Here is a 26,867-nt window from a genome sequence, read left to right as displayed (position 1 = left end):
ATTATTTTGGGCACACAAGCACAAGCACACACTGAAACACACACACACATGTGTGTGTGCGTATGTGTTTGTGGGAAAGTAAACAGTAGCAGCTTGGGCTGTGGCTGGGGCTTTGGCTTAAGCTGCGGCCAATCATAATTTGCATTTAATAAATATTTCATTAACTAATTGCAACAATTACGTGCATTTACTGCCTGGCTGTGGTGCCTTTAAATTAGTGCAAGCCGTTGAACGTTGTCAGGGATTACAATTTTAATCGGATCAGTTCGACTATGGCTATTGAACGCTCTCCAGCGCCGCTGCTTTTAGCTAAAACTGCCGCGAGTTAATTGCAGCAGCGGCTTTATGAATATGCAACAGCTCGGCGAGTCAGCGAGTTGACTTGGCACACAAACGAAAACTAAAAAAAAAGTACCGCCAAAAGCGGAAATCCTGCTCCACTGTGCACAGGTGACAACTGTTTAAACTGCGGGTGCGGGCGGCGACGGCGGCGGCGGCGGCGCTGCTTAGAATAGAGCGAAGGCTCCTGTTGTCTTGTCTGCGTCTTGCTGAATGAAAATTCCAACAACTGTTCGGCTACAAAGCGACAGCAGCGCCAGCGCTAGCAGCAGCAGCAGCAGCGACGTCGCCATTTTGAATTAGCTCTCAGTGTGGGCGTGCGTTAAAAGAACGAGAGAGCGAGAGAGCGAGCGCGCAAACGCTGCTGAGCAGTTGTGCTCAGCATGCAAACTAAACATGTGTGTGTGTGTGTGTGTGTGTGTTTGTGTGTGCAAACGCTAGGGGGCGTGTTGTTGCTTGCGCTGTACCTGTGCCATTGTTACTGTTGTTGTTGCTGCTGACCAGTTTGACAGGTTTTTGTATTTTTTTTGCCATTGCACAAGTTGCCAAGTTTGCGCATATAGATGGCGCCAGCTGTCTTAAAGTCTTGAGCAAAAACTTAAAGTTTGCGTTGCAGCACAAATAAAATAAGCAACTAAAACTAATAAAATAAAAACTAAGCTAAGCTGCTAAACGAACAAGCAGTCTAAGTTACATTTAAAGCTGCTTTTACTTAATTAAGCGCTGTTGTTGACAAGTTAAGCAACTTTATGGCAAATGTCAAAATATTTGCACTTTCGTTGGCAGCCAACAAAAAAAAACAATGCACAAAAAAATGCCAATACAAAAATTTGCATAAGTAAAAATATGTTTATATGAAACGTAGCTAGCCACGCCCTAAGTGGGTGGCGGGGCAGCAGCAGCAGCAGCAGCAGCAAAAACTTGTAAGCCAAAAGGGCGCTGCCCCCACCCGCCGCGCTCGCATAAATTTCATATGGTATTGGTGCGGTTTGAGCACTGAGCTGCAGTCGACGTCGACAGCGCAGCTGCTGTCAAACCGGTTGGCAGCGCGCTGATTGGTGCGACTCTCTGTAGCGCATGCAGCACATACAGTTGTCTCGCTCTTGCGCATGCAATGTAAAGCAACAACTGTCGCGCTTACACGCTACAGCGACAGCGCGGCAAAGCGACACTTTGCTCGCCGCTCTGGGCAGAGCGCAATCGCAGCGCTGAGCTCTTACCTAGTCGTATACGCACTTTGTTCGTGGTTGGTTCGTTTTGTGTTGCTGTCGCTCGGTCGCAGCGCCTCGTCGTACGTTGTACACACACTACGTCTGTCAAGAGTTCGCCTCGCCCGCCGTTTGCCGTTTGCCGTTTACCGTTTGCAGTGTCTCAGAAATTGTTTTGCATGTCGTCGCCGCGCTACGCGTTTGTCGCTGCCGTCGCGTCAATTGCACAGATTTCGACCAAAAAATCTTATGTAAAATATATAGCTATATAAGGCAATATATTGTTGTGTACTGTTAAGTGTAAATGCTAATTAACAACAACAACAACAACAAGTGGCAACAACAACAACAAGAGTGCAACAGCAGCAGTTAACAAGTGCAACATTTAAGTTTTGTCATCAAAGTGTGCGCGCCAAAGGATTTACACACACATACACAAACACCAACACACACGCACACACACGTACACACGCGCGTTTTAGTTTTTGCATTCAGCGACCAAAAACACAGCCGCCAAAATTCTTGATAAAGTGGCCTCAATAGGCGCCAACACGCTCAATTTCACGGATCTAGGGAGCCCCTACGAGGGGCCTCCCAGCACACCACAGTCGGGCATGGATGCGCCGGACGCACCACACACGCCCAAATACATGGACGGTGGCAGCACCGTGCCCTCCTCCGCCAGCATCACGCCCGGCGTCAACATACCCGGCAAATCCGCCTTTGTCGAGCTACAGCAACATGCCGCCGCCGGGTAAGTCCAACAAGCCACCGATCGATCCATAGTTCCAAGCCAACCAAAGGCAACAAATTGCGCTCATTGTTTATCTATCAGCGCATACGATCGACTAGCCTAAAATGTCAAAATTCATTGAAGGACACACACACACACAGACGCACACACTGACATATTGACTGCAACAGCTTTGAGCTTGGCTTGCAGTTTATGCTTTGGCTTTAGCTTTCGTTATCAGTTTGATTTCATCGCATTAAAAGCCAAACACACACACCCAACCCAGCATTCAATTTTTTATAGGGCGTTGCTCATTAAGCGTTTTAAATTGGTTCAGTTTGCCAAACTGCCTTAGATAACAACATTTTTGAGTAGTTTAGCCAGCAAATCAAAGTCTAGACAATCGAAAGTTGGCAAGCAAATAAAGTTTTAAATACAAGAAGCGCCAGTCTGGCAATCAAAATATTTATGAGTCTTAGTCGCAGCTTAAAAAAAATATTTAAAATGTTTAATATGTTGAATGCAAGCTTATAATAAATAATAAACAATTAAAATTTAAGTGCAACTCAGCAGCTTAAGCTGCTAATAAAAATAAATAATATTTTACTTTGAAATGCAACTAATTTGAGTACATTAAATTTGAATTAACTGCTTATAATGTTCTGGAAAATTACAAAATTCTATAAGCATGAGCTTGATAATAAAAATATAGCCGACGCTTATATAGACAGCATATAAAATTCTATTATATTGTTTTTAAAAAATGAAAAATACTTTATGCATATTTTCTAATTTCAAACGCTAACTTTAATAGCAAATATTAAATTTATAATAAAATAAAATTGCTGCATTGCTTATATTGTTTAAAAAAAATAAAATAAATTACATTGTTAGACAAATTTTCATTTCATTCATTAACTTTAATAGAAAATAATAGAAATAAATTAAAATATAAATGCCGCTTAAATATATAAAATATTATTTAACTTTGAAAAGCTTTATTTGAATTTGTTATATTTTAATTGTGCTCTAAATTAAGAGCGCAGTAAATTTCAATTTATATTGAATTGTTATATTTTAATTTTGCTCTAAATTACAAATGCAAAACATTTTAATTTATATATATATTAAATTAACATTTTTAAAAGTTAAAAAAAAACAAATGCGATAAGCATTGAATATGCTAGACAATTTTTCTAACATTATAAAAATAATGCAAGCTGCTTAAACGTAAAAAATTAAATAAAAATAAACTATGCAGCTTTGTAATATATAAAATTTTAAAATGCTAAGCTACGAATATATTATTAACAATATTAAACATAAAAAACTGCACAGTAGCTAAGCTGTTTGATATTAAGAAAAGAAATAAAAAATAAAGCAGCTGCTTAAAATATTATTTAACTTTGAAATGCCCAAAATGTTAGTACGTTATTTATTTTATAGCTTGCAGCAATTAGTTTTTAGCCGTAGCTTACTTTTACTTTTGCTTTAGACATGTTTAGACAAGCGCTTAGCCAGCTTAGTTAGTAGCTATAAACTACGCGCTATGCAGATTAACAGTAGCCGCAGTATTTATTTAAATTTCTTGTTTAATGAAAAGCACTTGTGTGTGTGTGTGTGTGTGTGTGAGCACTTGCTGCTTATTGGGGCAACTTCATTGAGCTTTGTGGATTTTTATGCTGGTGCTGGTTCCTGAACTGAACGGAAGCCAAAAATAAATTCAATTAAGTGCAGTTCGACTCGCTGGGTGAGGTGGAAAGTTTAGAGCTGCCCCTAGCAATGTGCATGGGCTCTGGTAAATTAAATATTATTTATGCCAATTGTAGTTGCTGTTGTTGATGCTTTGAATTGCATTTTGAACGCACGTTTCGATTTTTCATTATAAATATTTTATTGCGTTTTGTGTTTTGCGTTTTTGCGGTTTGGCTTTTTGTCATTTCTCTTCGGCTGTGTGTGTGGTGCGTGCAACGCTGTGGGGCAGCCAGCTGGCCAGCGAGCATGTTGCAAGAGATAGAGCCTAGGCGAGTTGTTATTTTTTTTGCGGTTTCTCTTTTGGCGTTTCGTGTGCTGTTTCCGTTTCCGTGTTGAATATTTCATGGCTTATTATTGGGCAATCGGGCAGAAAGTCTAACTTAAAAAAAGAAAAACTTATGCTGCAACTCATGGGAAATAGTTCAACTGTTTTTTCGAGTCCATATAAAGTGTTAACAAAATATTTAACAGCAGAGCCTGTCACAATTTATTGATTTTAAGCTAAATGAAGTCATGCTAACACACATAAAATAAAAAAGGAAAAAATATTGTTGTTTTCAACATTTGTTGTGAGAACAAAAGTTTTCGTTTCGACGCTTTGTGCATTAAACATGAAACTTTGGCTACTCACTCGGCGCATTTAATATTCAACATAGTCCTATGACAATCACGCAAAGCTCAGCGCACGAACATGTAGCGACTTTAATTTTAAATTTTGTGTTTTTGCTATTTTTTGCAGTTACGGCGGCATACGCAGCAGCTATCAGCATTTTGCTCCGCAAGGCGGGCAGGACTCCGGTTTTCCCAGTCCGCGCGGCGCCCTCGGCTATCCATTCCCGCCCATGCATCAGAATTCCTACTCCGGCTATCACTTAGGCAGCTACGCGCCGCCCTGTGCCAGTCCACCCAAGGATGGTAAGTACCCCCGATCTCAATCCCAGCCTTAGCTGTGTGCTCAAGTGCTCTTGACTGCTCACACATTTTAGTTTTTTCTTTATTTTTTTGGCGACACTTGAACTCAAGCAGACGACACGCTCTCGATCTCTCGAGCTGTCTTTGTTGTCGTCGCTTTTGTTTACTTCACTTCAATCAACTCTATTTAAATGCCACGTCTTATTTACAATAGACACCAAATACTTAAATTAAAATAGCATACATAAAATTTGAATTTTAATTCTCAATAGCATTAAATTGACAAAGCTGTGCATATTCCATTTAATAACAAATGAGTAAACAAATATGCATGTTTTGAATTTTTATGCAGTTCGTTGCTTTTTAAAAAATCCAATTAAATTCTTTACATAAAAATGATCTAAAATCATAAAATTGCTTTAATAAATAAAATATTACAAGTATTGATTTGAATATTACAAGCTGGTTTGAATTTCTTACAAAAATAAAATTTATTAAATCAAATTAATGTCTAATAATAAAAAATAATAAAAACTTAAAGTTGTTGGCTTATATAAAAATTATGACTTACAAAAAAATACCTAAAATCATAAAATTGCTTTAAAAAAATAAAATATTGCAAGAATTTACTTCCTATTTGAATTTCTTAAAAAAAAAAATAAAAACGAAATAAATCAAACTAATGCCTAAAATCAATCATGAAATTGCTTTAATAAATCAAAATATTACAAGCATTAGCTTCTGATTTCAATTACTTAAGAAAAAAATTAATGAAATCAAATTAATGCCTAATAATTATATATATTTTTTAAAAAACCTAAAAGGGAATTTAAAGTTGTTTCCTTATATACAAATTATGACTTACAATGAATCTAAAGGCATAAAATTGCTAAAAAAAAATAAAATATTACGTGAAATAAATTCTGAATTGAATTTCTTAAAAATATTAAAAATAAAATAAATCAAACTAATGCCTGAAAAAAATATAAAATCATAAAATTGCTTTAAAAAAAAAAAATAAATAAAAAAAAAAAATATTACATGAATTAAATGCTGATTTGAATTTCCTTAACAAAATTAAAAATGAATTAAATCAAATTAATGCCTAAAGCATAATATAAATATATTCTTTGCTATAAATATCAAAACTAACTTAAAACAATATAACTTGCTGAAATTAGCGCTTAAACAGTTTCAAAATATTACACAACTTAAAAAGCTGCACTTATTTAATTTTATTGCATAAAAAAATTTAAAATTAGATGCACTCAAAATTATTACAAGCTATTAAAAGCTGCAATTACATGTTTTACAAATTTTATTGGATATTTCTAATTAGTAGCAGCATAAGCGCTTAAACGTTTAACAAAATGCTTTCTAGATTTTGAATTTTATGCAAGTTTATAAAGATTTATATATAAAGCGCATGCACATAAAATGTATAAAATATATAACTGTGTGTATGTGTGTGTGTATGTGTGTATATAGCTGGCATAATTGCGCGCCTGACTGTGACATTTTGTTAACTATCGCATTTTGTAGACTTTTCGACGTTTGTTGTTGTTTATTCGGTTTTTGTTGTATGTTTTGGTTGAGCAGTTTTTAAGTGAAAAGCAATTCATTTTGGCGCAGCTATTGTAGCTACCGCCAGGCGCATAAATCAAATATATATATAAAAAGCTAAAACTTTTGTTGTCACACGAAATTGCGCATACGCCGCATTGACCGCTAGTAGTGCTATTAACCTTGACTGCACTTGAATTGAACGGCGCTATTAGTTTTGTTAAAAAAAAAGAGACAACAAATAAAAAAATTTGGCGCGCCAAAAGTCATAAATAAACGCAGACTGCCTAATAATAAATGGCACACATACAGACATGCGTGCATGTGTTTGTCTGTGTGTGTGTGTGTGCGCACAGTTGTTTGTAATTATAATTGCGGTAATTACGCTTTCGTTTGGCGTAATTAATTACACCATTCTTTGGTGTAGTTGGCTTGAATGAATGCGTTCGCCTGAGCGCTGCCACTTGGCCAACAAAACAGAAAAGACATGTGCAGCAAATAACAAAAAGAACAACAACAATAGTTAAGCTAACCAATAGCTAGAGACACACACACACGCACACTAGGGAGCGCTGACTAATGTACACACACATGGCCACCCAAAAAAAAAAAAAGAATAAACTATAGCTAACTCGCTCGCACGCAGCCATTTTGTCATTAAGGCCACAGCACGTGACAAAACACACACACACACTCATATAGTTAACGGTTAATTTGCTGCCCATGTATGTGCACTGCGCCTAATCATAGTCGCGTATATTTTTCATTAACAATTCATTTTGTGCATTGAACTTGGCAAATTTACGTTCGTCGAGTGCTTTGAACTTTGGCTAATTAAACTCGCATTACAACTTAACTGCGCTGGCTGCTGCTCCTTAAACAGTTTGGCCTCTCATAAATATGCAGCAGCCTCAAAATGTTGCTGCCATATTTTTATGCCTCATTATAAATTCAATCTCTGGCCTGTTGCCCTTTTATGTTTCGGTTTGTGCTTTAGTTATTTTTGCTCTGCCATATTTATGCCATCTACGTTTCTGTTTTATTCTTTGCAGACTTTTCAATCTCCGACAAATGCGAGGACTCCGGCCTACGCGTCAATGGCAAGGGCAAGAAAATGCGCAAGCCACGCACCATTTACAGTTCACTGCAGCTCCAGCAACTGAATCGTCGCTTTCAACGCACCCAATATCTGGCGCTGCCCGAGCGCGCCGAATTGGCCGCGAGTCTGGGCCTAACGCAAACGCAGGTAAGTCAAGTCCTTCAAGTCTTAAGAATTTCGAAGCGCCACAAAAATCGCGAGCATAACTTGCAAAACTTATGTGGGGAATTTGCGCAAAAACTAAAGCTCATTAAATAAAGCTAATAAATAAAAAATAAATAAAATAAATTATTTCTAAGCTTAAGCATAGCAATTGCGCTTAAAATTTATCAAAGTTTTATTTAAAACGTTAACTCATTTAAATGCTTTGATTTAAATATTGAAGTTTATATTTTAGCTGCAATGTTCAACAAAAAGTTGATCCAGTAACAGCTTTGAATAAATAAATGCACTTTAATAATAATTTTCTAGGCTTAGCCTTGTCAATATCTATGTAGCTTTATTAATTAATGCATTAATTTGCAACTAATATTTTTAAAGTTTTATTTTCAATGCGCTATCAATTCTGAAAAGCATAAACTGAGAGCTGCTTAAGACTTTATGCTGAATAAAGTTATTAATTCATTTAATCTTAGCTGAATTCTTTACAGACTAAGACAAAACTTGAAGAAAAAATGTAAGCTGCAATTTTAGCTTCAACAAGAGCTTTGAAAGCTCAATAAAATTGTGTCTGAAATTAATTATTTTAATCTAAGCTCGAAGCAGCTTTGAAATAAAAAATGTTAGCTGCACATTTTGTTTTGAGTTCAACTAAAAGCTGCTTAAGACTCAATAATGTGTAAACTTAATTCATTTAATCTTAGCTCAATTTCTTACAAATTAAGCTTGAACTAGCTATGAAACGTAAGCTGCAATTTAGGCTTCCAGTTCAATTAAAAGCTGCTTAAGACTTTAGGAAGCAAGAGCTATGAAAGCATGTCAATTTAATTAATTTAATATAAGCTCAATTCTTTACTTCAAGCTTAAAGCAGCTTTGAAATAAAAAGTGTACGCTTCTATATTGGCTTCAATTAATTCCTCTAATATTAGCTCAATTCATTACAAACTAAGCTTTATATAGATTAAAATAAAAAAATTTAAGCTGCAATTTTAGCTACAAGTTTAATTAAGACTTTAAGAAGCAATCGCTTTCATAGCTCAATAAATAATTAAGCTTAGCTCAATTTTTTACAAACTAAACTTGAAATAAAAAATGTAAGCTGCAATTTTTGGCTACAATTTCAACTAAAAGCAGCTCAAAGCTTTGATTCAAAGCTTATGGCTAAGCTAAGCTTTAATAAACTTTGGCTAACTAAACTGTAGCTTAAAGCTTTAATTAGTTTAAAATGCTTGCATGCCGCAGCGCTGCTTAGCTAGAAATCCCATATTCCCAGGGTCCTGTCCCTGGCAAGCAGTAAATGCATTTCAAATTGAATTGTTGACATGCCTCTAATGTTGACTGACAAACGAGCCAAGCCAAAGCCACAGCAACAGCAACAACAACAAAAGCAAGACGTACATGCAACCTCCCACGCCTCTGACCCACACTTATGCAACTATTTGGACGACGACTCGCAACTGTGTGTATAATATCATAATGTGCTTTGTTTTTAGTATTTTCTACATATATATATTTTTTTTTTTTTCATTTTGCACGTGTGTCAATGTCAACTTTTGTATGACAACGTCAACGCAAAGAGCAACGAGCGCATGAGTTTGAGTATCTTTGTTAAATGCACGCGCTGCTGCCCACGGCAAAGAGCGCGAGCTGCAACAACAATAATGAATAGTAAAAAATACAATAACAACAACAACGACGCTGCCTGGAGACACCCACCCAAGCTACGCAGCTGGCAGTTAAAGTCCCAACGTCAAATTATTCAACTGCCGCATTGTTTTTGTTTTTAGTCTCACAATAGTTTTTCCACATAAGCAAAAAAAAAAACAAAAAAAACAAAAGTTACATTTTGTTGCAAAAAAGAAAGAGTGAATGAGTCTTGTTTTTGAGAAATTTATTGATAGTGGGCGTGGGCTTCCTAATTGAATTAGTGTGCCACAAAAGTTCACGCACAAACAAACAGACGGACGTACAGACAGACGTACGTAAAAGCAGCTTGAACTGCAAACTTGTAAAACAAGTTGAAAGATCGCTGCATGTGCCTGTGTGTGTGTGTGTGTGTGTGCGTGTGTGTGTGGGTGTTGCTTGGCCGCAAGTTGTTTATCAAGATAGGTTATTTGAATACGGCTGCCATAGCAGTAGAACAACAGACGTTGCAACGTCTGCGGCGGGCGTGCCACACGGCGGCTGTGTAATAAATTTGTTGCCTCAGTCACAGGCCACAGCGCCGTTTACTTAGTCACCCTATAAAACGCTGATTTACTGCAAGTTCTAGGCAAAGCAACAAATTCAGCCACAAGGCAACCGAAAAATATAAAAAATAATAAAAACTGGCAGCTGTCAATCGATGTCAGTTCAAAGAGCGAGCCAACTAAACAAACAGCCACGCCCCAAGCTGCACTCAAGTCCCTCGCTCCACTTTCCATCCTCAATTGCAACTTGCGACTGCGACACTATCAATTTGGTTTATCTGCTTGACCTGCGGCATTTTACACAAAAAAGGGGTTTGTACCCTCTCAACTAAAAAACAAAAACAAAAAAATGCTGCTATTAATTTATGACTGCGCCAAGGGTGTTGCCCAACTAACTAACTAACTGTACAAGTCGCTACCAAGTTGTCTGCCGCCTGCCCGCAGGACTTGTGTACTAGCTAACATATAAAAAAAAAAAAAAGCAACAGCAACTCAAGTAAACTTTCGCTTTCTGGCGCGTGTTAATTAAAACCGCCCACACGATTCTCGGGCTAAGAAATAAACGGAAGTTTTTTATTGATTTGCTTAGCGCTAGCGCCAACATATAGAACTCGCGCTATAGCCTGACCCTTGTGGCCTGACCACGCCAGTGTTTGACCCGTGCAAACAAACCATTGCTGCTTTGGCTTAAGATTTATGCGTTACACAAACAGCAACAGCAACAACAGCAACAACAACAACTGCAATGACCAAGAGCCAACCTTAGCCAGCTTTGAGCCAAACTAACTACCAAGGCTCTTAGCCTGTGTGTCTTAATGGCCTTCAAAGGCTCTTAACTCACCTCTGCTGTTGTCGGCATGCCCCCAAGTCCAAGATACAAAACTATCTACAGCGCATAGTTTCGTTAGCTTAGCTGAAAATGAAGCAACAAAATGAGTTTATGTTAATATTATAAAGCAAAGAAAATTTTTATATATTACATGTAATTAAATACTAAAAAAAAATATATATATTTTTGTATATAAATATAAATATAATTAAAAGTCAAGCAGCCAAATATTAAAAAATACAAACTTTTATAAAAAAAATTTTAATATATTTAAAAATATATATAAATATTAAACATAAATATTTAAAATTTTCTATCAACATAATTGTATTAAAAAAATGCAAATAGTAAATTGGTTTTTAAGCATTCATTTATATTTAAGTTTTTTTGCTGTATTAGCATACAAATATTAAAATAATTGTATTCAAAAATTTAAATAATTAAATTGTTTTCAATTTAAATACAGCATACAAATATTGTTTGCATTTTTCAACTTTTGAATATTTAAAAACAATATTTGTTTGTTTTAAATTTTTTAAAATTTAATTTATATTTAAAACATTTTTTTCAAAGCACAAGTTAATAATATAAATAATTTGTTATGCAATTTTTTTGTTTTTATTTTATTGAACCTCATTAAAAAAAACTGTTAGCATTTTTATTGTTATAAATATGTAAATTTAAACTCTTCTTAAATTTTTATTTTATATTTATAACAATGTAACAGTTTTTTTTTTAATGCGATACAGATAAAAAATATTATTTTCTTTAAAAATAAGCAAGAGAATAATTTTGCATTGCTAAGAATTTTTTTTATATATTTTATAGCTATTTATTAATTTAAATTATAGGCTTTTTTATATTATAAAAATTCTCATAGCATTTGCCAGCGTAGCGCATTAAGCAGTCGGCTTATGCTGAACTACCTTTTACCTTTGCTTATATCTTATATACATATTACTCTTTTGCTTATTTTTTTTAGTTTTTTGGGGCGTATTGAACAAATTTCTTGTGCTTAAAGTTTTTTGCATGTTGAATGCTCGTTCAACAAACTGCAATCGCTCAGTCGCTCGCTCTGTCGCTCACTCGCTCGCTCTCGCTCTCTCTAGCTTATGACAGTCTGACAGGCCAAACGACACGTTCTAACACCTGCTAAATGCTAAATGTACATGCAGCTATATAGTATATAGTTTATATATAAACGACATTAGGCTATAATATAAAACAAGCGCAATATTCGCGCGCTCTCGCTCTCGCTCACTTGTACGCTATAAAATATAATTATGGTAATTTTATTTTTTTATAGTATTTTTGCTGCTACAAAACTTGTTTTGTTTTTGTTATTACTTTTTTTTTTGCTGGCCGTTTTGTTAGGTTGCATCTTTGGCTTGTAGTTTGATTTTGAAAGTGCATCCGCTGCTCACACACACATACACAAATACGAAAAATCAATTAAAGCTTTAAATGTTGGCTACTGTTTTTTTCTGCTTAATTGAATAATTACATAGAACTTTTATTTTTGGCAGGCGCTGCTTTCATATCAATAAATAATTTGGCTGACTCAAAAGCTTAGACTGACAGCCAAGCACTTGAGCTAAAGCCGCAGCCATGTGAACAAGCCAAAGCAATAGCTGTTTATTTTTATTTTATTTTTTATTTTTTTTTGTTAAGCATATTGCTTTAAACTGCGTGTTTATGAGCCTCATATCGGCGCATTTTGATCTGGTTCTGCGTCTTGATGCGCAACAAAGGCAAACACAGCAAACACCAAAACGGCCACAAAAGGGCGCAACGTCTGCGAAAAATATAAAAAAGAAAGAAGTTTATTTTTTTGTGGAGGAGGCTACGCCGACTGGCAAACAAAGGATTTTGGGCAGCGGCAACTCAAGTTGGCAGATGAACTGCCAAAACGGCGCTTGAGCTACAAACAAAAAAGGGCAACAAAAAAAGCAACAAAAAAAGCAACAAAAATTATTTAGACACAAAATATGCAATTTTAATAAATTTAACATTTAAAAACAATTTTTAAATATATTTAGCACAGCTTTTTGTTATAAAAATTAAACAAATATAATTGAAACATACAAATTTACATTTAATTTATTTTTAACACTTTCTTTATTTTTGCTGCTATATTTTTTGTTAACTTGACTAGCTTGAGAGCTTGAGAAAAAAATTTAACAAAAATTATTAAAATATAAAAAACGTAAGCTTAATTTATTTTTAATTATTTATACATTTTTGCTGCTGTTTTTGGTTAACTTGACTAACAAAAAACGACGCTTAAGTTTGAAAAAAGCATTAAAATGTTGCTTAAAAATGTAACTAAAATTATTAAAACATGAAATTAGTAAACTTAATTTATTTTTAAATTTTTTTAATTTTTGCTGCCTTTTTTTGTTGACATGACTAACATAAACGATGCTTAAGCTTAAAAAAAATCATTAAAATGCTGCTTAAAAAGTAAACAAAAATTATTAAAACATAAAAAATGTATATATAATTTATTTAAATTTTTTTTAAATTTTTTGCTGCTATTTTTTGTAACTTGACTAACAAAACGACGCTTAAGCTTCAGAAAAAGCATTAAAATGTTTCTTAAAAAGTAAACAAACATTAATAGAACATAAAAAATGTGTATAAAATTTATTTAAAATTTTTGAAAATTTTTGCTGCTGCTTATTGTTGACTTGACTAACATTTTGCAACTGGTTTATCAGCTGCTTTGGCATGTCTGCAAAAAATCAACAACGCCTGGTTGTATCCCTATATATATATGTGTGTGTGTGTGTGTGTGTGTGTGTGTGTTGGGCCGCTGCATGCAGACGCATCGCCCACGGTGCACACCTTCGCAACAAAAAAAAACTCAACGCTTGTTGCTGCTGCTGCTGCTGCCAGCGATAAGTCTGCTCCACCCCTAGTTGCTTCCCTCCCCTCAACGCTTTAACCGCTGCAAAGTTCATGGACTTTAACCCAAAAATATCTTTCGTGGAATTTTGGTTTGCTGTGCGTCTTTGAAGAAATTGTTTTAAACATTAACGCGACGAACGTTTAATGCGCACAAATAGTTTTATTATATTAAATAAAATACGAGAGCGAGAGCGAGAGAGAGAGAAAAAAAAAACTAGCACAACTTGATTTGAATAATACAAGTGTCTAGTTAGTATGAGCGGCTAAGTTGTAGCGACAAAAAAAAACTGGCTGACCGCATTTAAATGTACAGCGACAGCAACAACAATGAGGCAGCAGCAGCAGCAACAACAACAGCAATATTAGTGATTGTCTGATTTACGCGCGCAATGTCAATTAAATTATGGCACATAATACAATGTAACTTATAGCACACACACACACACATACACACAAGCGTCTTACACGCACATTGCAGCAATAGCAGCAGCAGCAACTGTTGACCCAGCAGCAGCAGCAGTTGCCTCCCTATGACGAAAAACAATTTTTGTTGTTTAGTTTTGCTTTTTGCGCTCGCGTAACAGGAACTTTGAATTAAATTTGATCAGCGTTGAGTTGATGCTGGTACTAGTCGCACAACAAGTTGCTGCAACAAGTGGCATGAGGGGGGAGTGGGGTACGTTACACACTCAGTTCACTTTCGTTGTAGCGAGTGTGACAAGTGACCGCATTTGCATTCGCATCTGCGCTCAAGTATCTCACACTTTGCTTGTAGCTCAAGCTAAGCTCTAAGCTATAAAACGCTATCGCCGCTGATCAGTTGACATCTTTTTGTGGCTCAAAAAACGTGCAGTTCTCAAACCATAACCAGTTGCTGCTCTTTTTAGAAATAGAAAGCCACTTAAACTATTCGATCTGTGATAGCAACTTGCAGCATCCTGTCAGCAGCATGAGGCACTTCCTATATTCATTACCTGTACCAACATTTCATACACAATATTTTTAGCGCTTCAAACTTGTTTCATAGCACAGGAAATTACAAAATCTCAAGCTGCTGCTAGCAGTGAGAGTATTCAAATAAAATTAAATTTTATGTTTCTTGCCACATGTCGACGACAGCGTGTCTAGCTTAGCTATTGGTCAATAAAACGTGGCAAGCATACAAAGTACATTTTTTTTGTTTTTTTTTTTGTGTGTTAATGACGCGCTCATTTGTTGACACACACACACGTACACAAACAACTCTCTTGACTGCAACTCAAGGATGCGTGCCAAGCCGCCGCCGCCTGCGTTGCTAAGCTCTGCAGATTTCAGTTACGCGATAATAACAATAATTACAATTATAATAAAAATAAAACAACAACAACAACAACCAGCACCATGCAAACTTGATGACGGCCGTTGCATTGACGTGCGGCTGCTGCAGCTTCGAGAGCTGCAAGCCCCAAAACCAACTTGGCAACACCCCGCCAAAATACAAAACAAAAATAAAATGAAAATAAAATAAAACAAGCAAGAGGCTGCTAAAGTTTGCGTTTGCTTATAGCTGACTTACAAATACGCTGCAGTAATTATTAATTATATAGAAAAGCTACAAAATTGACAGATTTTCTAAGTTATGTCTTAAATTTAGCTTAATATCAGTTTATTGCATTGCATAAATTGTAATTATACAAACTTTACTTAACATTTTAAATATTTGTTAATAAATAGCAAATATTTAAAATTTTGCTTAAGCATCTGAAGCTTTTAAAATAATTTTCACAACTATTAAATTGAATTGAAATTTAAATAACTTCTAATTATATTGCACTGAAATTTTATTTTAGGCTAAACTTAAGTTTTGCTTTAATGGAAATTCAACTAAAATTTGAAATATTATCCAAAATATTAAAAGTTTGATGGCTATTTAATTATTTGATATATTTTCTTAAATATTTAAGTTTTGCCTTATTGAAAATTCAACTCAAATTTTAAATATTAAGCAAAGTATTAAAATTTTGCTTGCTATTTAAGTATTGGAAATATTTTCTAAAATAATTTTCACAACTAATTTGATTGAAATTTAAATTATTGAAACTTTATTTTAGGCTAAACTTAAGTTTTGCCACATTGAAAATTCAACACAAATTTTAAATACATTACTTAACATTTTAAATATGCGATAATATATAGAAAATATTTACAATTTGATAAAGCTTTTAAAATAATTTTCACAACTATTCAATTTGATTGAAATTTAAATTATTTGTAAGCTGTATTGAAATTTTATTTTAGGCTAAAATTAAGTTTTGCCTTTTAGCTTGCTTAGGTTGCTTTTTAATTATTTGAAATATTTAGTAAAATATTTTTTATAAGTAGACTGAAGCTTTTATAAAAACTTGCAATTAATTTTTAGAACGTCTTGTATTTATTACAAGTAAAATTTTATAATTAGCCTAACGCTTTATTAGCTCAACTATTTTATGCGTCAAGTCTTTTAATTCACCTCAACAACTGTCTGCATGGTTAGTGTATAGAAGTTTATTGTAGTGAGGACTGCAGCTTAAAGAGTTTGTTTATAGAACTCGCAGCACTCGCACGTAGTGAACTTGATGATGTATTTTTAATCGATGCGCTGAACTGAGCTGAGCTGAGCTGAGAGTTGTGCGCCCTTTGGCTGTGGGTGGCTGGTTGCGATGACGTTGTCAAGCAGCCGATGAGTCAGTAACAACAACAGGAGATAGTAAAATACATAAAAAAAGAGAGTGAGCGAGCGCTCATATTATAATTGGCTCTCAAGTTAAACAAGCGCTGCATATTGAGAGCTCAGAGGCTTGCAATACGAACTCAACTCTTTGCCAAATTAAGCGTCTCGAATAACTTTTGCCCCCACGACTGAGGCCATGTACTTTGACACCAATTAATGTTTGTCTTTATAGCAAGGCTGGGGGTGTAGTGGGGGGCAAAAATCAAGTGTCGCCAGTGCGGCTGCTTTTCTTCAAAGTCAAACAGCAACAACAACAACAATAGACAACAAAAATTTTAACGCTTGGTTAAGCGCGTACATTTTTCCACTCTTTTGTTTTTGTTATTGTGTTTTTATTTTAGTTTTCCGTGCTGTTTTTTACATTATCATGATCGCTGTTTTGTGATATCCGCCGCAGCGCGCTGTGTGAAAATGCATAGAAAAATAAAAAAGCCAAACAAAACGTTAAATAAAGCGACATATAATAGTAAGCTGACCATGATTTCATTTGCTTGCCTAAATAAAAAAATACAATATTTAAATTACTACAGTGAAAACCCCTAAAGAATGCGCTTATATAAATTGTGCAATTAGTCGCCACACTTTTTTTTTTTTCCAGCTTGTGGTCGCTCTATCTGCAGGTTCAGATCTTATAAAGCGCAACGAGATCGTCACCAATGTAATTATGAAATCGCTGACCACAAAAACAGTTTTTAGTTTTAGTTTTTGTTTGGCTGCGCTCGTTTGAGTTACTAAATGTTTAGTTGATTGTTTCGCCTCTTTCAACATTCCATGCACTTCTTTAGCTTCTAATGCGCTTCACTCCCAGTTACCCAGTTTTAGCTCAACACACCAAAAAAATAACAAAATAAAAAGCAAAAAACTTGTTTCGGTGCGCAACGGTCTGGAAAATGTTTCAAGTGCAGTTTTATGAGCGAAGCGCTTAAAAAAATTGTATTTTTTTTAGCTTTTGTTTTGTGGCCGCAATTCAGACTTCATTAAAGTGGATGTGGTTGAGTGTATAAAATTAATAAAGTTGTACTTATAGATATTGCAATTAGCATTGCCTTTTGTTATGAAAAAGAAGCTGATGCTAAATAAAAATGAAAATTGTTTAATAGATAAACAATAGTTTATTATAAATTAAAATGGCTAAAGCGTTAAATATACTAAAAAGCGCCATAAGCAAAACAAATGCTTACTAAAATTTTCAGCTTAATTTTTGAAAAAATTACAAGCAAAAATAGCTAAATTGTTAAAAAAAAAATAGCTAGAAAAAAACAACAAAAAATGCTTTAAAATGGATAGAACTTTTATAAATATTGCTATGATAAATATGATTATATTATGATTATAGTTCCATAAGCTAAAAAAAATGCTAACTAAAATTTTCAGCTTAATTTTTGTAAAATTTAAAGTTGGCATTATAAGCATAAGTAACTAAATTTAAAAAAATTGCTAGAAAAAAGCTACAAAAAATACTAATTAAAATGAATAGAATTTTTATAAATATTAAATTCATAAATATGTTTATATTATGATTATTTAAATAAATAAAAAATGCATGGAATTTTTTTTATTTATTTATATAACTGTAGGCTTAAAGTTTAAACTTAAGCTAAAGATCTATAATCTCTGCTTTTTTAAATTATCCGTTAATGAGTACATTATAATTTATTAATATTTTAAGTTAATTGCTATTTAATTTGCAACCCCAAAACTTTTCTAATATTACAAAAATAGAAATAGAAAAACTCAACAAAGAAATGCTCATTAAAATGGAGAGAAAATTTATAAATTTTAAAGCAAATAAAATATGTAGTATTTTCAAAAACTTTTCTATTATTACAAAAACAGAAATAGAAAAACTCTGCAAATAAGGGATGGAATTTTTATAAACTTTAAAGCAAAAACTTTTCAATTATTACAACAACTATATATCGTTAATTTGAACAATGTTTTCGATAGAATTATTATACAAGATATAGGCTACGGTCTATACATTGCTCTATTTATTTAGAAAAATCTTGTAGAATTTTATGAATTGATAATAGCTATATTATATTATATATATATTTTATTATATTATAGCAATACAGTTTTTGTACATTTATATTATTTTTTAAAATTATTTCGCAAGCTTTGAGTTTAATACACACGAGTCAGAGCATTAAAAACGTATAAAATATTCCATTAATAGCTAGTTTTGCTAGCTATTTAGCTTGTAATACGCTAATCTGTCAACACAGACACTTTAATATAAACTAATCACAATGCTAGTCAATGATTGAGCATTTCCAGCTAAACAGGGGGTTTTCCTCAAGCTCTTAACCACGGCAAAAATTAATAAACATAGCTATTGTATTTTGTATTTTTTTGCTCACATTAATCATTAATAAAAACACGTGTTAGTGCCAAATGCATTGCATTAGAAATAATTAAAAAAAAAACGTAGCTATAGCTGAAAGTATTTCAACATTAATATTAAACAGACAAGTTTTTGGCATTAGAGCTGTGCAGCTGTCCGAACGAACGAACAGTTTGAGTTAAGTTAGTCTTAATGCTGCCCATGACATAAGCCAAGTCTAAAGTTATAAATGTTTTTTGTTGTTGTGTGTACTGTCACCTGCTACAAGGCAGCCAAGCCGAAACTAAATTAAATATGACTAATATTTTTTGCAGTGACTGTAACACACACATAGACACACATAAAAAACAATAACAATAGCAGAAAGTACAACAAACGTTGACTAAGTAAATTTTAAATGCGCGTCGCGCTCTACAGTTTTGTACAACTAAAAAAAAAACATATAATATATATTAAAGGTTTTTTTTTTATATTTTGTGCGCGTTCCGCCCCGTCACGCCCCTAGCCAAAGCAAGCGCACAGTCAGTCAACGACGTCAGCTTGAAACTGCAGCAACAGTTGCTGCTGCTGCTGTGAGTTGCTGCTGCTGCTGTTGTTGCTGTTGTTTATATCTGCTTAGAATCTCACCTTGACAATTGTTGATCAAATGCTGCCGCCGATTTATTGTTGAATATTATCTCTTGCTGTTGCTGTTGCTGTTTTTCATCATAATTTTAGTTGCAAAAACTGACTCAGTTTAAAAAATTAGAATTACAAAATTTCAAGGCTGTGCAGGTGAATCAAAAGCGAGTTGAATTGAATTTTCGTATACAAATGTGTGCGCAATTCGCATTGCATGCCAATTGTTTATAACATTTTCAATAGCTCAGCTCAGACTGGAACGAAACATGGGAACAGTTTCCGGATTTGACAAATGCGACTAGCAACAGTTGCTGCTGGTAGCTGCTTTAATTGCTTCTGCGTAAAGCGCGCTAAAAGGCTTATAAAGCACTAATTGAGTTAGTACTTTACTGCATTTGGTCATGGCGTGGCATGCGGCCAGCTTGTTGCAAGTTCAAGCGAATGCAAAACTTTGGCTAACAACTATATCAATAAAATGATATTAAATTGCAAACATGTTGAAAGTTGTAGCAATAGATAATATGGCGCGCTTTAGCGACGTGACTGAAAGCAAGCAGCAGCAGCAACTAGCAGCAGCAGCAACCAGCTTGGTGAAATGCTCATGCGTGGCAGCGATTAAGCAATCACCGTAGCAGCAGCAGCAGCAGCCATGAGAGCAACCGCCTTGCCTATATAGAAATTAGATCAATATCTTTATTTATTTATAAATTGTTTGTGTACGTGGCTGGCTGCAAGTTGCGCGCTCATTTCTCATTACAGCAGCAACCAGCAACTTGTTAATTGTTGTTGTGTGTCTTAGAGCAACGCGTTGCGTTATATAAAACGCGCAGCACCTAATTGCATATTTATTGTTTATTAAACAACGCGCTGGCTGTTGCTGGCTGCTGCTGCTGGTTGCTGCTGGTCGTCGCCTCATTCATGCCGCTTACGCATTGCCTATATATGCATAAATTAATGAAGCGCACGCCGAGCGCAACAGTTTTCATTGATAAAGATCAATGCACAACGTCACCAAGGCCTCCGGGGAGCTGCCAGCCAGTCGCATACATAGACTCAAAATGGTCAAAACGTTTTCGCTGGCATATTTTGCATTAGCGCGGCAATGCGCTTTGGCTACGCGGCCTGTGTGCGTTGCCACGTGTTTCAACTTTGAACGTAGCTCGTTGTTAATGATGCAGCCACAACGATTTGCTTTCAATTTGTTGCTCAAGCAGCAGCAGCAGCAGCGGTGTTAACTTGGCTGCCTGACTGGCCTTGAAGCCTTTAAGCGCTTTTGGCTGCTTTCTACAGTTTATAAATATTTTTGGGTTTTTTTTTTTCTTATGTGCGGCGCTTTTGGCGTGCACATGCAGTGGGCGTTGCCCCAAACAGCCCGCAACGATTTTATTTGGAAATCACTTTTGTGAAAAATAAAAATATAAAGAGAGCCAAAGGCTGCTTAGCCTTGCTGCTTAACAAGCGCTGAACGAAAGACTTAAGCAACGAACTTAAGAGTAGAACGCATTGCTGAGTTTAATGAGTTGCGTGACACTTGACTCTAGGGCATGCCACACAGCAAAAAAAACTTACAACATGCCATTGTGTTTATTATTTAAAAGTTTTTTTCAGGCCTTTACAAATTTGTTAAGACAATTGCATGCAGCCAGTTGCCAAACAATGCAAAAGCAGCTACAGTAGCGTCTAGCAATAATAACAATAATAAAAAATGTAAAATGCTACGGCCGGCAAGTTGCGTAATCCGTCAACCATGGCAGTCAAAAGTGCCAGCAACATATAAAAAAGTCTGCTTAGATTTTTTATATATTTTAAAAATTTACTTAAAGCTGCTGCTTTTACTTTTTTTGCCTGCGACTGATAAACATCAAGACAAAAAGCGCTTTATGAATGATCAGGCCGCAGCAAGTGAACGCAACAACAACAACAACAATTGTTACCCCCTGCTGCAGCTGCCTGCCTGCCTGCCTGACTGACTGACTGACTGGCCGCGCACTTGTTGCGCCAGCTGTAGCTTTAGCTGTTTAGCTGTTTGTTGCCCGTCGCTCGCCTGTTGACGAACAACTTCAGCGACAAGATCATAAATCAAAATTTTATTTTATTTCGCAGCAGCCACAGCGCTCAGTCGCTCGCTCAGCCTCTCTCTTTCTTTCACGCGCGCGCATTTAAATTTTTATGATTTTAGTTGCCTGTGCTTGCTTTTTTTTTTTATTGCTGCATAAATTAAACATCCGAGCGCGTAGCTGGCGATTGCAGCGCGATTAAAATAGATTGGCCAGGCTAAGAAAAAACAAAAAAATCAGTTGCCACTACCTGTGTTGGTCTTTAGCCTGGCGCGTGCTTCAGAAAGTTGTGCGCCAAAATGAAAGTAAACAACGCTGCGTATGCGCAACGCTACTAAGAGCCAATTTGAATGCGACATGTTGTCAATTTAAGCGTAAAATTGCAACGCGCCGCTTCGACCAAATATGCGCAGAAATATGTTAAAATCTTGTTGCATGGAATTTATGAATGAAAAAGCGAACTTATTGTTGGCCCAGGCATAACAAGAAACAAGCCGAGAGCACAACAATGGAAAAAAAAAAATCAAATTGTGTTGTAGCTGCTGCTGCTGCTAGCCATAAATTTGTGTACAACTAACAACAGCAACAGCAGCAGCAAAACGTTGCAACAATAGCAATAGTTATGGCCTGTACACTGCTGTTGTTGTTGTTGTTGTCATTAAGCCAAACGGATGCGCTGGGCTGTCTTGTCTATTTGCAAGGCGCAGTGTCCAGCACTTTTATTTAGCTCGACTTAAGCTTTGGCTCCCACACAAATCAAACGCACAGTTGACTTAACTTTGAAAAATCAATTGCCTTATCTATTCCCACGTTTTAAATGCTCAACTGTCAGTTGTTGTTAGCAAAAAATAAAAGAGAATCAAGGCAAGCGCATTTGAATTAGAAACGCACTTTGGCAATAGCTCAAACCAGTTTCAATTGCCTGGCCAAGCACCTGCAACAGTTGCTGCTGCTGCTGCTGTTGCTAGCAACAGTTGCTGCTAACAGTTGTTTGCTGCTGCTTGTCTGCTCATCAATTTGTGGCCAGCTGTCAGCTGTGCGGAAGTCAAATTTGGCTTACAGGGCTCACTGACAAAAGCTGCCTGACACACTGACATGCTAATTTCTCCTCTTCTTCTTCTTGCGTTACGCTCACTCTTTTTGCCATATTTGTGCATATGAAAGTGGCATAAAAATTGAGCCAAGCCATGGCATAAGGCTGATTGACATTTGACAGACTGTCTGTCCCAGTCGCACAGTCTGCTGGCCACACTTTTACTCTCGTCTGTGGTTTTTTACATTTTTACGTACGTTGCTGTATACATAAATATAAAATTGTTAAACATTTTTTTAGACCCAGTACATAAAAATGTGCAGCGAGTCTTTTAAGCTAGACAAAAGTTTTTTTTTATATAAATTCAAACTAAAGTACAAAAGAATTTCATAGCCTATTAATGGCATAGCCGGAATTTATTTTTTCTTAAGTTTATAAATTTATTTTGATTGTTTTTTTTTTTAATTTACTTTACTCTCTGAATTATTTAACAAATATATTTTTTTAAATTTATTTATTAATTTTGTTTGTATTTTTTGTACTTTGAATTTTATTAGTCAATAAATATATTTTTTATTTAATATAATTTTTACAATTTAATTATTCAATTAATACACATATGTTTTCGTTTGTATGTGTCTTAAATTTGTTTTTTTTATATTTTAGGCGCATTAACTTTGTGTGTTTAATGCGAAAAATTATTAACCATACAATCGACATTTTATGGTCTTTAAGTTGACAGTTTGGCTTGCTCGGTGCTTGCGCGCAGTGAAAGTCATTGGCCAAAGCGGAGCGCCTAGATGAGTTAACAAGTAGCGCAGCAAAGTCTTTTTTTTAATTTATTTAGTTTCAAACTGATTTTATTATTCAACATATATATTTATAGCAATTGCTATATTAGTTGTCTAAATGTAATAGAATTGAAATAGATTTGTTAAATATTTTTTAAAATTTATTAATTAATTAATTAAAAACCAAAGAAAATGATTCTTTGGTTTTTAATTAACTTTACTTTACTTTCTGACTGGGTCTCGTAATACCGGTTGCGCTTGACTTTACTCTCTGCACTTTAATATTGAACAATTATGTTTTTTATTCAAAAATAATTTGTATAAAAAAATACAACACATTGTTTATACTTCTATCTTACTTTGCATAAGTACTGGGTCTCATAATGTCGGCTGTAATATTGTACAAAATTGTTTTTATTAATATATTAAATAATATTTTCAGCGCATGTAACGAGTCTCACTTTGTCGACTTGGCACAACTTTGCGCATTTAATTTTGTTTTTTTAGCTTATTGCTTTGCATAAATATTTTTAGCCCGTTAAGTGTGTGTGTGTGTGTGTGTGTGTGTTTGTGTGTGGGGGTAACAACTTTTTTTGTGGCTTGAAGTAAAGTGTTCTGCGCTTCAGTTGCATGTTTTGCTTTAAGCTTTGGCCATAGAGTGTGAATAGCTTTTAAAATAGCTGTCAAAATATATTTGCCGAGCAACTAAAATTGCAGACAAAGTGTAATTTTAATTAATAGCAAAATATATGCTGTCAATTTTTAGAATGAGCGCATATTTTGCGCTTGGCCACTAAAGCGTAACGAGCAAAGATTGAAGCTACAAACTAAAGCAGCAAATCAATCAAAGTGCCGCTTCAACGAGCATTAAAATTAAAACTAAAAAAAACTAATGAAAATGAAATTTTCGGCTGGGTCAATGAGCTAAATGTCAATACCGGTAGTTATCGCTTAATTGAATCGAAAGCAAAAGCAAACAAATTTATAGACGCAGTTAGTGAAATTTTTGTGTGCCAAGCAAGTCAAGCGGCAAGAACGACCTTGAACGTGTGTATATATATTTATATAGCTTGCAAATAGTTACAGTCAGCATTAGCTATGCGCTGTTATGTTTAAGCTTAAGATTAAGCTGCTGTTTGGCTTTTCAGCTTTCAAAAGTGAGCTGCGCGCACAGCTGAGCGCACAATTAGTTCTACACATAAAAAAGCAGCAACAACAACAACAACGAGAGCGGCAGCGTCACAAAATTGAAAGTATCTGCAAGATACATTTGCTTTATTCGCCAAGCTGCTTTCATCTAAGCCACATTGATGATGAAATTCAGTCACATACACATATATGTGCATGTGTGTGTGTGTATCTGTGTATTGTCACACGCTGCCAAAATGTGTTTTCCAAGTGTTGAACTCATTTAACTGCCAGCTGCTTTTCACATGCGCTCACTTTTAATTTCAATTGAAAAGCAGTTTGAAAAGCCGTCGCTTGTCTTTGCTGTTGACTAACTTGGCTAATAACAGTCTTCAACCAATTGATTCTATAGCAAATTTAATCGCTTGTAAATATGAAAACTCATGCTGATCAATATTTATTTATTGCAGGTCAAAATTTGGTTTCAAAATCGTCGCTCCAAGTACAAAAAAATGATGAAGGCAGCTCAGGGCCCCGGCACCAATAGCGGCATGCCACTGGGCGGCGGTGGACCCAATCCTGGTCAGCATAGTCCTAATCAAATGCACAGCGGTAAGTTTTAGTTTTTAAACTTTTAATTATTTTTTTTTAATTTTTGTATTGCTTATTTTCATTTTGCTAGGCGGTAATAACGGTGGTGGCTCTAACAGCGGCTCACCTTCACATTATCTACCTCCCGGACATAGTCCAACGCCATCAAGTACGCCTGTGTCTGAGTTGTCACCTGGTAAGTTCAGCAGCAGCTCCAAGTTTCAACTCATTCTAATTGCTTTAATTACTTTTCAAAGAATTCCCACCCACGGGTTTAAGTCCGCCAACGCAAGCGCCATGGGATCAGAAACCTCATTGGATTGATCATAAGCCACCGCCGCAAATGACGCCACAGCCACAGCCACCTCATCCAGCGGCGCCGCATCCGCAGACGCATCACCACAATCCGCCACCACAAATGGGCGGTTATATGCCGCAGTATTGGTATCAGCCCGAAACGAATCCATCATTACTAACGTAAGTAACAAAAGCTTTTCCTTCCTTTAAAACATAAACACTAAAGTGGCTCAATTTGTTAGTTGCACAAATTTTAATTAATGCAAAACTTAGCTACGAAAAATTTGTAGCTAATTTTCAATGGCTCTGTAGCAAATAAGAAAAAATAGCTATAAATTTATATTCAAAGACTTAGACAAATTTGCAGTTAGTATTTCAACAAGCTTAAATTAATAATGCATTAGAAAATCGGTGAAAAATTTAAACAAGCTTTATATTAAAATTTGAGAGGAGCTAGGATTTATTTTAGAGCCATAGTTTCTATAGGATTAAAAAAAAAATATATATTTTGAATGGGTCGATTTGATGGGTGTACAAATTTTACTTAATGCAAAATATAACAAAATCGAAATATACGAAAAATTTGTAGATAATTTTCATTATTCTGAGCAAAATAAGAAAAAAATAGCTAAAGATTTATATTCGAAAATTTAGACAAATTTGTAGTTAGCATTTCCAACGAGCTTAAGTTAATAAATCATTAGAAAATTTAATGAAGTTGACACAAATTATAGCAATAAAACTTTAAAATGTTCCTTAAATAAATTTATATTAAAATTTTAGAGTAGCAAGGGTTTTTTTTTAGCACTATAGTTGCTGTAGGAAATTAAAAAATAAATTTATAAATAAATTTTGAGAGAAAATTTTTAAATTTGAGCGTAGCTAGAGTTTATTTCAGAACCATAGTTTTAATAGAAAATAAAAAAAAAAATTATTAATAAATTTTGAGTGTAAATTTTAATTTGAGAGTAGCTAGGATTCATTTTAGAAACATATTTTGTATAGCAAATAAAACAAAATGGACAGAAAAAATAACAAAGCCTTTAAAAAAAAATTTATTTGAATAATATAGCAAACATGCTCAGAATTTTCTGTAGCTAATTTTTCTTCTGTATAATTTTGCTATAATATTTTGTAAATATTTTTGTTCACATTTTATATCGAGCCAATGCACACATAATTGCTTTTAATTGCTCTGTCGCTAATCTTTGACCTTTTGTATGCTTCTATCTTTTATTCGTGGCTGCTACAGCGTGTGGCCAGCGGTTTAACAGCATCAGCAGCCCAATCAGCTGCCCCCGCCACATGCCGCTTGGTCGCAGTCAGCGTCGGCTCACTGCTATGAGTCCAGGCTAAGCGCTGAATTGCAACTGCAGCAGCAACAGCAGCAGCAGCAACTTTTGCAGCAGCAACATTTGGTGGGGAGCGTGCCGGGGCAGTGACAATGTGACACACAATATACATTCTATATGTTAGCCAATAATTCTGTATGTTGATACGCATAATACGCATTGTAAAATAATTTTAATAATTATACACATAAAATTTATGTAAAT

At 34.9% G+C, this 26,867-nt stretch overlaps 1 protein-coding gene across 1 annotated transcript; it reads left to right on the top strand.

Annotated features, from left to right (window-relative positions):
• Nucleotides 1-1,576: 1,576 nt before the first annotated feature.
• Nucleotides 1,577-26,867, top strand: LOC108597167 (homeotic protein distal-less). Its single transcript, XM_017983581.1, has 7 exons — nucleotides 1,577-2,301; nucleotides 4,775-4,950; nucleotides 7,563-7,756; nucleotides 24,894-25,035; nucleotides 25,106-25,210; nucleotides 25,272-25,491; nucleotides 26,564-26,867. The coding sequence occupies exons 1-7, from the start codon at nucleotides 2,162-2,164 to the stop codon at nucleotides 26,580-26,582; spliced, it is 996 nt and encodes a 331-aa protein (XP_017839070.1). The 5' UTR covers nucleotides 1,577-2,161; the 3' UTR covers nucleotides 26,583-26,867.

The sequence above is a fragment of the Drosophila busckii genome, chromosome 2R (assembly GCF_011750605.1).
Source record: "Drosophila busckii strain San Diego stock center, stock number 13000-0081.31 chromosome 2R, ASM1175060v1, whole genome shotgun sequence".
Classification (NCBI taxonomy): domain Eukaryota; kingdom Metazoa; phylum Arthropoda; class Insecta; order Diptera; family Drosophilidae; genus Drosophila; species Drosophila busckii.
This window is presented reverse-complemented; position numbering and strand designations above follow the sequence as displayed.